This window comes from Hyaena hyaena, unplaced genomic scaffold (assembly GCF_003009895.1).
Source record: "Hyaena hyaena isolate Hyena2069 unplaced genomic scaffold, ASM300989v1 scaffold_313, whole genome shotgun sequence".
In the NCBI taxonomy this organism is placed as follows: domain Eukaryota; kingdom Metazoa; phylum Chordata; class Mammalia; order Carnivora; family Hyaenidae; genus Hyaena; species Hyaena hyaena.
The window spans coordinates 725,532-742,799 of NW_024080945.1; the positions used below are offsets into that span (position 1 = coordinate 725,532).

Consider the following 17,268-nt stretch of genomic DNA (forward strand, 5'->3'; position numbering starts at 1 on the left):
TAGTTTGTTTATTTTGAGAGAGAGAGGGAGAAAGAGAATCCCAAGCTAATAGCACAGAACCCCATGCAGGGCTCAATCCTGTGAACAGTGAGATAGTGACCTGAGCCAAAAAAAGTTGGATGCTTAACCAACTGAGCCACCCGGGCGCCCCTACATCAAACATTTTTAAGGTTGCTGGGTACAGATAGAGCTAAATAAGGTAGCCAGGTGTCTTTTCTCATGGAAATTGTCAAATATAACTTTAAGAAACTTATACTGTGATGGGAAAAGACTATATGTAACTAGTTTAATAAAGCTGTGTATTAAATGTGTGTTTTCTCTGCTACCTTATATTTATTTATTCATTTGATCTTTAGAACAATTCTACAGATATGGCCACAGTTCATCAAATCTCCGATGCCTATAAGGCATCATTTTAATGTAAATTGTAAAATGCACCCCAGTATCTGAGATGAGAAAATGTGAAAAAATGGTAAATTCAGCAGTCTGGTATTATTACCTCCATTTTACAGATGAGGAAGCAGGCACAGGGGAGGAAGGTAAGTGATTTGCTTTAGAATACCAAATTGGTCAGTAGTGGAGTCAGGATTTGAACCAGGAAGTGTGGCTCTCAAACCCGTGTACTGCTTCACATGCAGTAGGGATACATGAACTATGGGCCGAATAGAGTGGGGCCACTGACAAATCAGCGGTGGTGCAGTGAGAAGTTCAGAGGGGACTGTTAAGCTGGACTTAGACTCACAGGTGAGAGTTTCCTTATGAAGGAGGGGCGTGAAAGGAATGAGGACTTGAAGTTTCCTGTAAAGTGTAAGTGGGCATGCTCTCTCCTTTCCTCTCAGCTCCCCCAGGCCTCTGTACCTCCAGAATACCAGATTATCCACACTTACCTGTCAAAAATTGTCCATTGTGTCCTGCTACCAAGGTCCTTTGAGAGGCTCCCTTTTTAAAAGTTAACTTTCTCCTCCTATTCACACTGAAAACTTACCAGCGGCTGAGGTGGTTGATTCTTAACATCTGCAAGGTTAACATACACACACGAGTTATTCTGCCTCTGCTATTTCCCCATGTCAGCATTTACTTGTCTGAAAAACATCCTTTATTGAATTCCTGCCTTAAAGTTCTTCACAGAAAAACTTGTAATTAGTTACTAAAGATATGTGAAATCGGGTGTAAACAACATAGTTTGTTATTACAGGGATGGATGTTTGTGGGGGCCAGGCTTGTCTACCAGAATGTAATAAAATAAGCATGATGCATCATGGTTAGTTAACACAGGTGTCATCGAGCCTGTCATACTGCTTTTGTTCTATTTATTCTTTGTATCGACCCTGCTTTTAAAGAAAACTTTAAAACCTCCAAGTTACTGCATTTAATGAAAGAATTTCTTTACAAAAGGAAGCACTCCTAATAGTAATAATAGCTAATATTTATTAACCATTTCCTGTAAACCTGGCACCATTGAAAGTATTTTCCATGTAATAATGCATTTACTCCCCCAAAAAACCATGAAGTGCTATCATATTCCCTTCAGTTTGCGTATGAGGAAACTAGGGCCCAACGATCTAGTAGGCCAAAATTTGAAACCAGGAAGCTCGCCTCCAGAGCCCACACTCTTCTGTTAGGTTGCTGTAGTGCTTGTGACTATATGTTTGCAGTCTTAATAGGCTAGTTGTCCCCTTAAAAAGCTGTGGATGCTGTCCCTGCTAGAAGATGATGTTAAATACAGAAAGAAGCATCATTTTAATTGTGTTTGTCCAGTGGTAACATCTTGTGGAGATGGCTTGATTACCTTTTATTTATCACTTTTTTTTTTAATGTTTTATTTATTTCTGAGAGAGAGACAGTGTGAGCAGGGAAAGGTCAGAGAGAGGGAGATACAAATCTGAAGCAGGCTCCAGGCTCTGAGGTAGCCATCAGCACAGAGCCTGATGCGGGGACTCGAACCCACAAACAGTGAGATCATGACCTGAGCCGAAGTTGGGCGCTTAACCAACTGAGCCACCCAGGCACCCCGTCACTCTAAATTGTTATACTTTTTAAACTACCACTGAACTCTAAGGTTGCAGGTTTTAAAATGGTGCCATATTATGTGCCTTCGAGAATATTAATGATAGCTGTAAATCTGGTCTGAAAAGACTCTGGAAGTATTTTAAGTGTCTGCTGCTAATTTTATAATTTGGATGGGGATGGAGTAATAGTGCTTCTAACATTGTTACTCCTTGCTCACCCTCCCCATGCCTTTCTGTAATAACATTTTCTTATATTTTAGTCACCTACAGATTGAAGAGTGGTGCATCAACAGACATTATAAAATCTTTGTATTCCCTTTCAGAGCCTAGTATGGTTCTTATGAATTTGGTGGACACTTAATAAAACTTAGTTCAAGTTAGAGAATTGATTGACTAGAGAAAGTGATGCCTTTCCAGCAACCTCCACTAATTCCTAATTCCTCTACAATAAGTAAGCAAAAATGGCCTTTAAATAGCAAGTGTCCACAGGTAGAGCTCATACACTTTACTTACATAAAGCATTACAGGGGCACCTGGGTGGCTCAGTCAGTTAAGCATCAGACTCTTGATTTTGGCTTAGGTCATGTTCTCCTACTTTATGACATAGAACCCCATGTCAAGCTCTGCTGACTGCACAAAGCCTTCTTGGGATTCTCTCTCCCTCTCTCTGCCCCTCCTCTACTTGTTCTCTCTTTTGTCCTCTCTCAAAATAATGATCTTAAAAAAAAAAAAAAAAGCATTTTAGCCCCTTGCCACCTCTTAAATGCATTGTTAGTAGCACTTAAACCCGATAGGTTAGCCAGCTCCCGGCCAGCAGTAAGTTATTGAGGTGGGACAGGGTGCTGATGGTCTGGTAGGAATTTGTAGTTGTGGCAGTGTGGCCAGAGGAAAGACAAATACTCACATCCAAACTGCACTTAGAAGTAGCCTGAGCCCACTTAAGTCTTATATTGCTCTATACACTTTAGTTTGCTTTAAAGGTAAGTTCAAAAGAGTATCTGTCTTTTTTTAAAAAAAGGAATTATGATCATCAGACTTTGTAAGACATTTGGAGAGACCTTCTGTCAAAAGCGATCTGCAGTATTTTTGGTATGTAAAGATGAGATTTTAGGTTATCTTGAGGCATTTGCTTTATAGAAGTTGCTTTTACTTTGGGAAAGTTAAATAAATTAATGTTCCCTAATTTCAAAGACCCTGGTTGAGACAAAGTATGAATTATAATTTTGTCATTTTAATCTATCCATATATATATACTTTGCTTTTGTTATATCAGCTATGAGTTAGTGTTTAAGAAAAGAGGTTCTGGAGTCAGATCTATTTGAATCTCAGTATTTCGTTATGTGGCTGTAAACAAAATACTTCTTGAGCCTTAGTTTCCTCATGTATTCATGTAATAGTTAACAGCTATGCACAATATTTTAGGGGTTAGGGATATTAACAGTGGACTTAAAAATGTAAAAAAAAAAAAAATCCTATCCTCATGGAACTTCCATTCAAGCTGGGAGAGATAATAAAATAATATTAACAGCATTTATATTCTAGAGGTTTTTTTTTTTTTTTTTTTAAAGATGAAGGCATTGCATATAGTTTTCTATTTGTACCATGTGATAATCAGGGCATCTTATTTTTGGTGTTTGATTCTTCTCATGACAAGTTTTGTGAAGGGATAAAGTGAAGTTTTTAAGCATACTGGTTATCTAAAAACCTGATAATTAGTAATAATTTTTTATTGGTAAGGTTGAATACATTAATTTTCTCTAATATTATTGGGTGCAGAGGAGTAGAGGGATGGCAGTTAGTCTCATCAGTATGTGTTCTTTGCTTTCCTTTCCAACAGCCACCAAAAAAGACCTCTAAAAAAGAAAAACCTAAACAGAAAGCCACTCCCAAAAGTAAGAAAACTGTAAAAAGTGCTAACGTTAAGAAGGCAGATAGCAGCACCACCAAGAAGAATCAAAACAGTTCCAAAAAAGGTTAGTAATGACACAGTTGCAGCAGCTCTAAAGGTCTAATTCATATGCTATTAGAGTTTTGAAGTGTATGTTTGGAAAGTAGATAAACTGCAAAGAAAATTGGGGAAAAAGGTATACCAATTTTTTATGGTTATAATTTTTCAAAATTGACAGAAATTTCAATGCACGTTTTACACATCATTTATAGGTGGTAATTTATAATTTTACCTCATACCCCTTTGAAAATCTAATGAATGCTTGTCTTTTAGAAAGTGAATCTGAGGATAGTTCAGATGATGAACCTTTAATTAAAAAGTTGAAGAAGCCTCCTACAGATGAAGAGTTAAAAGAAACCGTGAAGAAATTACTGGCCAGTGCCAACTTGGAGGAAGTCACAATGAAGCAGATTTGCAAGGAGGTAATCGGACAAATACTTGGATTGTTCTGCTTTTATTTGAAAAATTCTTTCACTCTTCCCTCAGTTCAAAGTGAGATTTGTTTGTGCGTTCATTACTGAGCAGACGTCTGGGCTGCTCTGCGCCAGGCACTCCCACAGGTGCTGGGATGCTGCCTTAGATAAATGAGCCCGAGTCTCTGCCCTCCTGGACTTGTCTTCGTAAACAGCAGTGGGGTGTATCCAGTGAATACACTTAAAGTGATAGATTCCAGACTGCGGGGAGAACGTTCTCTTCTTAATCTGGAAACTGTTTTTATTGACGTATCCTTAGGTTGTGTTAGTTTTAAAAAGGAGAATCTCATGGACCACCATATTTTCAGCATTACTGTTGTACTAAGATGCTGTATCAGGCTCTTAGTTCAGACTTCTGTGAAGTTTTTCTGATACTCAGAAAATAAAATGACCTAGTCTTGAAGATGATTCCTTAGATTCTAGACCCCACATCAAAACTGGGAGATTTTACAATTTAGTTTCTGATGGTAAAAACCAAATTAACATTTCAAATGTACCAAAAGTGAAATATTCTATACTTTTGTTAAGACCTTGATTATTGTTTTGTTTATTCCAGTATTCACTGAGCCTCTGCTATGGACCCGACACCGGGATAGATTTGAGGGTAGAGCTGGGGAGTCTGTTACTTGGCTCTTAGGGGCCTACCGTGAGATGGGAGGAGGTGGCTGTGGTAGTAAGCTGGGGACAGTCGGTGGGGGTTGGGCTGGAAGCGTGCGGAGGGTGCCACACCACCACGGAAGGAGCTGCACCTGCCTGGGCCTGGGAGGAGGGAACATGCCTGGGCATCAGCCACTTCATACAGGGGAGCGGTATGGACCCAAGCGCATAAAATGGACAGTGACTGTGAGGAATAGTAATTAGTTTAATTTGGGTGAAAACTAGAGTTGGAAGGAAGTCTTCATAGAAGTTAGGTAAGAAGAGGAGAAGTTTTGCAGATCTAACATTGTCTTGTTGGAGAATTTAGTTTTTCCCTGAAACTAAAGGGAGAATTAGGAGGCTCGGTAGGATATTGGGAGCTGATTGACAGGGGCGTACACAGTCCAATTTTCAAGAGTCCTCTTGGACACACTGAGAAGACAGATTGAAGAGTAGGATGCGAGGCAAGACAGCCAAGTGTGTCATCATCAGAGTCACAGGGTGGCCATAATGCAAGTCAGAAATCAGGAGAGCTTGGTCAAAGGTTAGGGCGCAGCTGCGTTAACAATCTATGGGAAAAGAACGGAGGGTACGCCCTGAGGGAAAGAGGAGTTTCGTTCTGGACATTGAGAGTGAGGTGCTTGGAACATCCAAGTGGGAGAAACTGATCACTGTAATTCTCCCACGTTCGGGGAGAGAGTCAGAGTGGGCTACTGTGGGGTGTTAAAACCAGATGTCTTGATAAGGTGGCCCAAGGGAGAAGATAAAGGGTGAGAAAAGCAAAGGACATAGAGTCCTGGAGACTCATCGAGTTGAGAAGTAATTTCTCCAAAATATAGATTGTAGAGAGAGAGGTGCTGTCGAAGCCAAGAGAGAGGAGACCGTTTCCAGAAGAATCGGGAGGGGGTAGTGCCAGTTAAGAAAAGTTCATGACCTTACATGGGACAATGGGCAGTGGTTATGGAAAGCAGCTCACAGGGGGAGTAATATAAAATGCCCTGTAAACATAAAGACACACTTTCCCTACTAATGAGGAAGATAGAAATTGAAAGGGAATATCTTTGCTTATTAACTTGACAGAGTGTTTATAAAGATTAAGCAAGTTTTCGTGCTTGGCAAAGGGTATAGGGAGACATACTCATGCATGAAGTTGTAACAACTTTGGAGAATAATTAAGTAGTAGTTTAAATTTAAGTAGTTTAAATTTAAGTAGTAGTTTAAATTTATTTTTGGAATGCTATGTAGCAGTTCAAAAGAACATGGAAAAACCTTCCAGGTATGGTAAACTTTTTAAAACATCTAGAATATTATCCCATCTGTGTAAATACAAAAAAACTGTATCGCCATTGATATATATATTTATGAGTTTGTGTAGAAACTCGCTTATAAAGGTCTGGAAGAATACACAGCAAACTGGTAACTAGTTTCCTCTGAGAGGAAAGTTGAGGAAAGAGTAAAGGGAGATGAATCCTGTGCATTTGATTTTCGTGAATACCCTTAATGTAATTTTTTAAGGGGATTAACAACAGGGAGAGGTCCGGTGAGAAAGACTTGAGGGGTTCTTTGGGACGCTGCAATTAGAAGATAATTGTTCACATAGTAAGAGCTGTTTCAAGGATGGTAAATGTGAGGATTAAGTACCGTTGGATGAGATTTAATGAGTAGTGAGGAAAGTGAATAAAGCTGCCGTTTTAAACATCTTGCTGTAGAAGGGAAATCGTAGTTAACTGGGGGGTGAAGTCACAAGTTGATAAAATACTTCTTAAGGAGGTGAGGGAGAGAAAGCACATGCTTACGTTAGGCTGAGGGACTAGTGCTGGGGAAGGAGATGACCAGAAAAGGTCCCTGCAGCGGTGAACGAAAAGGGGGATATTGATGGATCCGATACAGATAGACTGGAGGGAAAGACATAGGTCAGCGTTGAAGGAATTCATGATAGTGGCTTCTTGGCCAAGAGCAAGAGGGAGGAAGGGATGAAAATGCCATTGACATGACAGGAGGACCTGCTGAGAGAAGTCGGGTTCCCGGGGAGGTTTGGACATTGGACACCATGAACTGGCGTGGGGCCAGTCTTTTAGAAGTTCTGTTTTCCCACAGCAGTGCTTCCTCTGGGTCAGCCACAGAAAAAGTGGTAGTTAGACCAGTTTAGGGGCATGGTTTTGCAGAGAAAGAGTAAGGGGTGAATGGCGGGAGCGATGTAAATGATCAACTATGTTTGCAGGACGTGGCAGACTAGCCTGTGGGCCAGATCCCTCTCACCATCTGTTTTTGTAAACAGTTTAACGTGACAGCGGCCACATCCATTCAGGTGTTGTCTGTGGCAGCTTTCACGCTACAGTCGCCCAGTTGAGTAGTTGTCACAGAAACTGTTCCTGGAAAAGCTGAAACCACTTACTGCCTGGCCCTTAACTGAAAACGCTTGCTTACCTGAACTCGTCCCCAGGAGCGAAGCAGGCAGGCCTGTGTGGAGTCGGGCCCGGGAGTGCTCGTGAGGGCAGGCCGGTGGCCGTTGACCAAAGAGAGGGACGTTTAGAGAGTGAAGTTGTAGCAGTAGAGGACCCCTGCGACCTGGATCCCCGGGACTGAACTTGGGGGACGGGGTGGAGCGGCGCACTGGAGGCTGAAGTTCATCAGACCGCCAGTGTTGGATGATGTGAGGGGCCCAGTCCGCTTACCTACCGTCTGTGTGCGGGGCTTTTCGTCGCCTGTGTGTGTGAAGTCAGCGGACACTCCCAGTAGCACAGAGGACGCTGAGCAAGTCTGTGTCCTGGTTTAGTTTCTGCTCATTTGCAGTAGTTGTATATGGTGAGCCAGAACTTAGAATGTACATGCAGCTATTTGTACACGGCCTACAGTTTTCTGTATCCAAATATAAACCGTATTACTGGATTTTTAAATCTCTTCATTTTTCTCTCTAGGTATATGAAAATTATCCTGCTTATGACCTAACTGAGAGAAAAGATTTCATAAAAACAACTGTTAAAGAGGTAAATACATCCACCTTTTCTGATTTTGATCATTTTGTATGTAGAAGACGAATTTATATGAAATACTGTGTATTTTTCAAAATACTCATGTCACTAGATCACACTTGATCCTCAAATTTTCTCAAAATAGATGGGCAAGATATTTTTCATTCCCATTCTAGAGTTTAAAAGTAAAGTCTGAATAATAGTGACAAAACTTGACCTCTGGCTCACGGCGTATACGGGCAGCCAGGCGCAGCACAGGTGCTCACACAACTACTTGAGCAGAATTCCTGTCCACCAAAGGCAGAAGATCAACCCCACAGATTTCCCAAGGCGACAGTAGTAAAACAGAAGTTGGAAGCAGCGGGGGGCATTGATTTTTGTGTTCCTAATACTGTATTTTGGATAGAGGAAAATGATGCTTCTCTCTCGTTGCAGCTGATTTCTTGAGGCAGAGGAGACAGAGGACTTGTCCCATAGACGTCAGGATCTGATTTATACCGTTAATACCAGCAAAGAGAATGTACTTCCTTTTCTAACCCTCGCGGGCGTTGTGTTGGTAGAACCTATCGCTGATCTTTTTATCTGGAGTGTTAAGTAAATTTGAGTTTGTGGTTTTAAATTGCATTTCTATGCAGTTTTTAGTTTAAAATTTTGCATGGCAGTAACTGTTACTTGCTTTTATAGCTGTATTTTGTACATTTTGGATTTCTTTATATGAGATCGTAGAGTCTTGAACCGTTGTAGTTTTTAGTGCGCTTAGTATTCGCTTGTTTCCAACATACTTTTAACCAAGTAGAAGAAACGATTCCTGACATTTATACATGCAGAGACCACGGCAGTATTTAGATGAAATGTTTTGAATACACACCTGACAGTGGCAGTGTGTTCATCATATTAAAAATGCACAGGCTTCAGCTATCCAGATGATTAAATTGGAAGTGTCTGCTGCAGATGTATATATGTCAGATTGTCAGCATGACAAAAGTGACAGATGTTATTTTTGTATTTTTAAAAACAAATTTGTTGTATATAAAGTTTTTTTATTTCTTTTGTGCAGATCAATTTTTAAACTCCTATAGGTAGGTGTCTTTGCAGTTATAAACTGAACCGTCAGTGTTGGGCCGGATGGTATATGACAGAGCAGCGAACTCAGTGGAGGAAACACTGAAGGAACGGGTCGTTCTCTGTCTGCCTCGGAAGTGTCATCAGTTTGTAGTCTGAGTGTAAACTCTGCAAGTGTCTGTAGATACATTTTATATTAAGGATACACCAAACCAACACATCAGAACTTCAAAATTGGGGTGAGGGTGGGATTAAGTACAAGCACATTTGGCTTATAATACATGAACTGATTTTTATTAACTGCTTTTGCCCATGTAAAATGCTGATATTTACAGGAAACCTGGCCACCTTTATAATTATGATAAATGCACCGAGTACAATGCTAGAAGGTAATGTGTAGGCAATAGTGGGAATCTCTGACAAAGTATTTCTCAAAAGTGATAAAAGACTTATTTTTAACATTAAACAAGTTTAATGTATTTGTGGAATCAGGGCTTTTGGGTTTTAAATTTTGGCCAATCAGGATTCTAGGTGATCAACACACAGACTGCTCGTGAATTAGACTGTTTCATCTTTTACATTGTCTTATTCAGTTTACTAAATACTTTACTGCTTATGAGAGACTTAGGCCTTTGATAAACCAGTTGAGTGTTTAAAATGAACATCCACCCAGAGAACATGAAATACATAAAAATGATAAATGTTGGCTGTATTTTCACAGGTTTGACTTGTTTCTCGATAAATACAAATGAATAAACAACTAAAGGAGACCTAAGAATTGGCCATTGATTTTAAATATTTAATTTGTTCTTATAAACCTTGTTAATAAAAACCATAAATCCATGCTCTTGTCTCTTACTTAATGTCTTATGGTTTCTGTAGCATTTCCTCCCTACTGAGGATTTCAGAACAGGGATTTTTGTTGAGTTATTTTGAGAGAAAGCACACAGTGGAGGGGGAGGAAGAGAGAATCCCAACGTGGCTCCACACGGTCAGCACAGAGCCTGACGCAGGGCTCAAACTCAGGAACCGTGAGAACATGACCTGAGCCAGAACTTGAGTCAGACGCAAGCAACTGAGCCGCCCTGGCGCTCCTGGATGGATGGATTCAGCCCCATTTACCCATTTAATTTGGAGTCGTGGTCAGTTACCCCTGACCACTTTTATGCTGAACCTATACTATGAAGAAATCCCAAAGGAAAACTTGAAAGTGTTCTCACAAAACTAAGGTGATCACGGTCAACAACTATCTATCTTACGAGCATTTACTGGAAAGGCGGGGAGCAGTAAGACCTATGAGCTAAAGTCTAAAGAAGGCTTGGGAGCAAGCAGACAGGTGGTGTGTGTGAAAGGTTGTGGGGAAGGGGTACCCAGTTACAGTACACCGTGTTCAGCACTACAGGGCACAGTGTATTTGAAAAACAAGTCTAGGTTTTATTACAGTTTTACACAACCAGCTGTTCACAATCTTCAGTTAAAACATCGTGTAGTCACTGCTCATTACAAAATCTTCAAACCGTGAAAAACATTCAAAGAAAAAAGTACCGTGGCTCCTTAACAAAATGTCAAATGATGTCACTTGGGACGGGAAACTTAAATACACATTTACTGCACTTGAGCTAACTGGGATTCTCCTTCGTTTGCTTGTAGCACAGTACAAGTTTTAGTGCCCAGAGACTAAGTAGCTGAACCATTTCAAACTTAAAATATTTTGCATTTATCACTAAACACATGCTAGTCTTAAACAGGTGGACACATTTTTAAAGCAGAATACCTCCCAGTCAGTACCAGTGAGTCTCAAATAGTCTATCAACAATTTCCTGTGTTAACCCAACTTTGAAACCAATTCACTGCTGTTTGCTTTCTTGTGTTTGATGAGGGAGGTCTAAAGTTTGCATAAAACTCTACTTACGAGCTGACTTTAAGTTTTAAAAATACCTATAATTTTGAAAACGGTCTTTAAAGTACTTTTGAGTCCCTTTTTTTTTTTAACACCAATATAATTGAAAGAACCATTCAGACTTTTTAAAACAAAAGCATTTAAGTTACCATCTGCTTTTCTAACTTCTTGGCAAGACAAGCATCCCGAAGTCTCTGAAAGCAGGCTAACTGAATTCTTTTGTCAAGAGGGGAAACCAGGAAAAAGTAAGTATGTGCCATGTTCTCCGGCTTTTAAGATATGGCTTTAAATATGTAATATTTACCAGAAGTCTCACATTTTCTGCAGTTTTCCAGTGGACCTGCCTATGGAATACTGAAAACATAATGCTGTAAAAAATATTCCTAGTGACTGAATCAGTTAATTTAAAAAGAGGCAGTAGAGGGAGTTTTTTATTGAAGTATTCAGACAGGATCGTTTTGCAGGTGGTTGCCAAAATTAAGGCGATTCAGAGTATGCCATCTGACCAAACTTGGCTCTAAGAACAGCAGCCACGTTCCAGATGGTCACAGGTATGAAGACTATACGATCTCTAGCCCAGGCTAAACCACAGGGCGCCTATGCTGTTGAGGGAACTGAAAAGTCTGCTGTTTGCCAATGAGTGCACAAATCTGAAATGTGTTGTCACAAAGGATACCTGAATTTTAATTTCTTTTGAATACCCAATGGAAAGAAATACGTACAAAATAGTCTAGAAGCTTCATTTACTTTTAACTGAAGAGTTTGTGCTGTATCTGAAAGGGAAAGGTTTCTATCTGAATTTTAAGTAAAAGCTCAATTTTGGAGCTATATAAAAATCTTAAGGCTCATTGGCAAAGATAAATGATGAACTGTGACAGGAGAAAAATACATGGTTTATCTGATTTTTTAATGATTGCTGGTTGGTTTCTCAATGTTTGAAAACTGATGAGCCAAACAAAATGTCAAAATTTAAAGGGAATCTCCAACCGTGGAAGAAATCGTATCTTAATTTACGGTTATTTTCTGCCTTGTTCTGAAACACAGAAGAATTAGCCGTCGTCATACCTGTGGAAAATGGCCTGGAAGTGCTCGCAGAAGGGTTCTGGGGGCTAATGCTCTCAGGGGAGGCTGTTGTGTCCTGACTTTATGAAAGTGAGGTTTAACATGTGTTCCAAACTACCATTCGGGGCACAGAAGAAAGCTGGGTCCAGACAAATTTCTATTCAAAATGCTGCAATCTTGCTTGCTTCTCGAACACCACTCAAGTATGCCCCTGTAACAGTTTGTGGGAAATGCCTGTTTGTTGCCTGTAAGAAAAAAATTGAGTAACTTGAGATCACATGTAAGGAACTCAGACGATAAGCGAGACAGAATACAAGTGTGCAGACACTCTGATTCTCGAATACAGACCGACAGCGGGCCCTCCTCAGTGCTCATGTCAACACTCGACCCCCCCCCCCCCCCCCCCCCCCCCTGCCACCCTGCTTCACCCCTCCCGTGGAGGACTGGGCGGCACCCCTTAGCATATTGCCCACATACACACCACCTCCTGGAATGAAGAGTAATGAAGACACAATCCCTGTGCCACCTCCCCCCCCCCTCCCCCGGAAGCAGTCTCGCCATTGGAATCCGTGACGAGTGAGGCACAGAAAGCAAACCGACCCATCCGTGGCTGGAGTTTTGCTAGAGCGCTGCCACCGAGACAGTGAGTGTGTCAGCAGGGAGGGGACGGAAGGGGAGGGCTGTCCCAGAGGCTGGAGTGGGAACAGAATCCGCAAACTGGGACAAGCAGCAGACTGATCTGTGGCTTGGGCGCTGGTGGGGAAGGCAACAAGGTCTGGGGTGTAGCGAAGGGAGACTGTCACTGACGTGAGGAGAGCCGATCTCAGAAGATGGACAAGGGTACAGAGTGGAGGAAGTTCCGTGTGAACTAAAGTGCGTCCCACGTCACCCAGATTGATGGCTGGATGGAAGGAACAGCAGCCAGTGCCAAACACTTCAGTAACGGGGGGAATGAGCAGGAGGGAAGAACAGTTACTGGGGCGCTGGAGTGGTTCCAGTCTGTTAAGCGTCTGACTCTTGGTCACGATCTCAGTTTTTCAGGCCCTGAGGTGGGCCCTGCGCTGACGGTGCGAAGCCTGCTTGGGATTCTGTCTCCCTCCCCCTGCTCTCTTTCTCTCAAAATAAATAAACTAAAAAATAAATAACACTAGGAAAAATTCAATTACTAGCAAGGGATACAGAAAGGCAGAAACCTCAGAGAAAGGCTTTAAAAAATGTTTCAGGGGCACCTGGGTGGCTCAGTCAAGTGCTGGACTTCAGCTGAGGTCATGATCTCACAATTCATGGGTTCGAGCCCTGCACTGGGCTTTGTGCTGACAGCTCAGAGCCTGGAGCCTGCTTCAGATTATGAGATTATATGAGATTCCCTTGCTCTCTGCCCCTCCTCAGCTCACACTGTCTCTCAAAACGAAACATTAAAAAATTTTTAAATAAAAGTTTTAATATTTTCAATGTGAAGTAACAACTGTATTACACAAGCCTAACAGAGCCTCTCTGGGAGCAGTGGACAGTTGCTGTCTGGCATGCAGTCACGCCATGTTCCCACAAAGCTTTGCAGGCCAAGGACAAACCACACAGTCAGTTTTTAAATGACATTCTTTTGTAATCTCCCACAAATCAGGAAGAGGAAAGATAACTCTATTTTGGATGGTGCTAGAAGACCTGGGTGGTCCCAAACTGTAGCCCACAGAGGATGAGAGCAGATGGAAGAACACCGACGGTCTTCTTAACAGGGCTAAGTCTGGAGCAGGTAAGTGGGGGGAGGTGACCCAAAGCAAGCCAATTCATCCCAAAAGAACCTTTTAAACATCTCAGCCACTGGAAGTGTCCAGAAGGACAGATGCAGGGGCTGGGCACCAGTGAAAACGGAATGGGAAGAGCAATCTGGTTCCTCGCCAACTTCCCCTCCCCCACACCCAAATTCCCCGGGGGTCAGAGGCGGAGGTGGGGGTGAGGCACTAAGGAAAATGGGGATTCAGTCAGGTCTTGAAAACTAAGAGCAAGGCTCCAGAATGTTCCCAAAGAGCTACAGATAGATGTTGGGGATCCAACCACCCCTTGGCAAGCTCATGGGCGCTCTCAATAGGCTGTTTTTGTAAAAATGCCCTCATTCCAATCTGAGCAGACAGTCAACGATGGGATATTTGGCTAAGTGGGAGGTAGCAAACTAGGAACTCTGAGGAGCTGTTAAGCAAGAAGAGAGTGCTACCAAAGGAATCATCTGATGATGAGAAACTGCTCATAAAAGAGCCTAAATTTCAAAAGTCAATTCAAGGAAGACAGATCTCCCCACCACAAAAACAGGATGAGAAGACAGATATGGGTAATAGCAAAGGTGATCAGAAAATCAATTCAGGAGTTCCAACATATGTAACAGAGGATCTAGAAATAAGAGAAATAAAAAATGTGAGGAGAAAACGATCAGAAGTAAGAAATCAAGGACGGAAGGGTACGAGCTCATAGATTATAAGCAAGCAAAAAACTGGCGCAGAAAAACATGAAGTAATCAAAACAGCAAAACATTTCTCAACAGAAGTAAACCAAGAAAGGAGCCAGGCCACTTCCCACCTCTAGGGCGGCTATTAGCGAAACCCAGAAAACAGCACATTGGTGGTAAGACTGTGCAGAAATGGGAACCACTGTGGGGTGCCTGGGCGGCTCGGTTGAGCATCTGACTCTTGATTTCAGCTCAGGTCATGATCTCACAGGTTTGTGAGTTCAAGCCCCGAGTCAGGCTCTACGTTAAGCATGCAGAGCCCACTTGGGATTCTCTTTCACCCTCTCTCTCTCCCTCTCACACACACTCTCTCTCTCAAAATAAACATTTAAAAAATAATTTTAAAAATAAAAACCTGGAAAGTGGTAAAGAGGAGGCCCAGAGATCAGCCAGTGTAGACCAGAGCCCAGGCCAGGGGACCCCAGGAAGAGGGTTTCAAAAGCGGAGCTAACACACCAGCTCACAGGGACTCTGCTGTGACTGAGGGAAGCCCGAAGGGTGGAGGGGCCCGAGAGGCACAGAGAGAATTAAGCTAATGAAAAAAGGGGCCAGTGAGCCTGTCAAGAAAACAGAAAGCTATGTGAGAAAGGAGTCAATGAAGAGCTTGGTGACTCGGCAGGAAGCCACATCACAGGGGCCCGGAGCCCATTTCAAGTGTGAAGTAACCACACTAAACAGGCTAAATCTTTAACCCGATAAGTAGTCAGCAATGTCTACTTTCTTTTTTCTATTATTAAAAAAATTTTTTTTAATTTATTTTGAGAGAGAGAGAGGGAGGGAGGGAGGGAAGGGCAGAGAGAGAATCCTAGGCAGTCCCAGCACCCACAGCACAGAGCCTGATGCAGGGCTCAAACCCACAAACTGTGAGACCATGACCTGAGCTGAAGCCAAGTTAACCGACTGTCCCACCCAGGCGCCCAATGTCTACTTTGTTAAATCAAGTCAACGATACAAATATTTGAAACCATGAAGTAAATTCCTGAAGAAACAAGAGAAAGGGTTAGACATGGCCACCCCAGGGCCGGAGGAGGACGCCGAGGGGGCATCTGTCTGCTGTTCTGGGTCCTAACACCATTGACCGTATCTGACTCTGCCTGTAATTTCTGGACGTACATCACTTGAGTTAAAAGAAAGTCACCAAGACAGTGAGCGGGTCCAGGACGACGGCACGCACCTCGCCGGCAAAGAAGACCGTCCCCTGTACTTCCTCGGCAAGGATGTCGTAGGCTTCGCCGCTCCCGCCCGTCTTCACGAAGCTATAGGCCATCTGGATCCAGGGGTCCGTGCTCCACCGAGTGACGAAATACTTCGTGGGCTCGGGGACCTCCTGCATGGGGCGGAAGGAACCAGAAGCCGGGGTCAAAGAGGGGCGCCTGGACATGCCACGGCCCCAGCACAAATCGACGCTCCCCCTCCTCTGGAAACGAGCTAATCCTCCTTGACTCTGCCCCTGCAGCTCCCCCCAGGCCCCGATTTGTGTGGCTTCCTCCATCTCTGGCCCAATCCCGCAGCCTCCCCAACGGCTCACTTCCACCCTTCACCCTTCCTCCCGCGGAGACTTTACGGGCGGTCGCCAGCAGCTAACGCGCTGGGCATTCCCTTTCAGACACCTGGCATGTGCCCAGGGGACCTTAACTTGCGATTCTCAGCAGGCAACTCCAATGGGCGGGCCAGACGGGGCCAAGTTTCACGTTCACTAAGTTTTAAGTAATTTTGTGCCCCTGACAAGCACCACCATGGAAAATAGTTCTACGGGGGGCTGGAGGGGGGGCACTCCTGGGGGGCTCAGTGGTTAAATGTCTGACTTTGGCTCAGGTTATGGTCTCACAGTTTGTGAGTTCGAGCCTCATGACAGGTTCTCTGCTGTCAGTGCAGAGCCTGCTTTGGATCCTGTGTCCCCCCCACCCCAACTCTCTGCCCCTTCCTGCTCGTGCTTGCTCCTTCTCTCTTAAAAATAAACACTTAAATAAATAAAAATAGTTCTATGGGACCTATTTGCTAAAGTCCCAATAACTAATGTGAAAATGAATTTTTGGAAAAAAACCTCACAAGCTAGGGACTACTATGAGATGTAAACACATCACGTAAAATAACACCCCGGGTGCCTTCTCTTCTCAGTCATTTCATTTCTTTCTACTTCCACTCCTTTATTTGATAAAGAAAAAAATACACGGTTTCCCAATCTGCAGAGATTGTAAGATGTCCTCAACTGGCAAATATAAAGTAGGTACCTTGAGCTCCTCTGGGAAAAGACAGAAAAGAGACTAGCTACATCTGAAGGGTATGAGAATATTCTGGACAATAACCCTTTGAAAGGAAAGCTGTCCTCAAAGCTTGCTAAGGTCTGGGTTAATACACGGCGTGGGGAAAATGCTGAGCCCGTGACACCCTCACGAAAGAGAGGGTGGTGCTCGCTGCAGCGGCACGCATACTGAAATAGCGGTACAGAGGGGATGGGCGTCGCCCCTGCAAGTACGACATAGAGGCTCCAGGAGCCTGGTCTATGCCCTTCCCCACCACACTGCCGCCCTTCGCAGAGGAGCATGAAGGGAGGAGGGGAGGGGAGGAGGGGGGAGGGGGAGAGAGGAAGGAAGGGAGAGAAAGAGGGAGGGAGAAAGGAAGGAAGATAGAAAGGGGAAGGGGAGAGGGACGCTAGGGGAAGAGGGAAGGGAGAGGAAGAGGGAAGGGAGGGGAAGAGGGAAGGGAGGG

At 43.1% G+C, this 17,268-nt stretch overlaps 2 protein-coding genes across 3 annotated transcripts in view; one reads left to right on the top strand and one right to left on the bottom strand.

Moving 5' to 3' along the window:
• Window positions 1-9,943, top strand: part of DEK (DEK proto-oncogene) — a 30,739-nt gene extending 20,796 nt beyond the window's left edge. For both annotated transcript variants that reach the window (XM_039248584.1, XM_039248583.1), the window contains 4 exons: window positions 3,847-3,982; window positions 4,231-4,379; window positions 7,985-8,053; window positions 8,474-9,943. In XM_039248584.1, the coding sequence (XP_039104515.1) occupies window positions 3,847-3,982; window positions 4,231-4,379; window positions 7,985-8,053; window positions 8,474-8,485 (366 nt within the window). In that variant the 3' untranslated portion in view covers window positions 8,486-9,943. The remainder of the gene's footprint in view (window positions 1-3,846; window positions 3,983-4,230; window positions 4,380-7,984; window positions 8,054-8,473) is intronic.
• Window positions 9,944-10,513: 570 nt separating this feature from the next.
• The window catches only part of KDM1B (lysine demethylase 1B), a 55,356-nt gene continuing 48,601 nt past the window's right edge, over window positions 10,514-17,268 (bottom strand). Inside the window, exons 20-21 of the mRNA XM_039248587.1 lie at window positions 15,734-15,886; window positions 10,514-12,307 (exon numbers count right to left, since the gene is read on the bottom strand). Of these exons, the coding sequence (XP_039104518.1) occupies window positions 12,224-12,307; window positions 15,734-15,886 (237 nt within the window). The 3' untranslated portion in view covers window positions 10,514-12,223. The remainder of the gene's footprint in view (window positions 12,308-15,733; window positions 15,887-17,268) is intronic.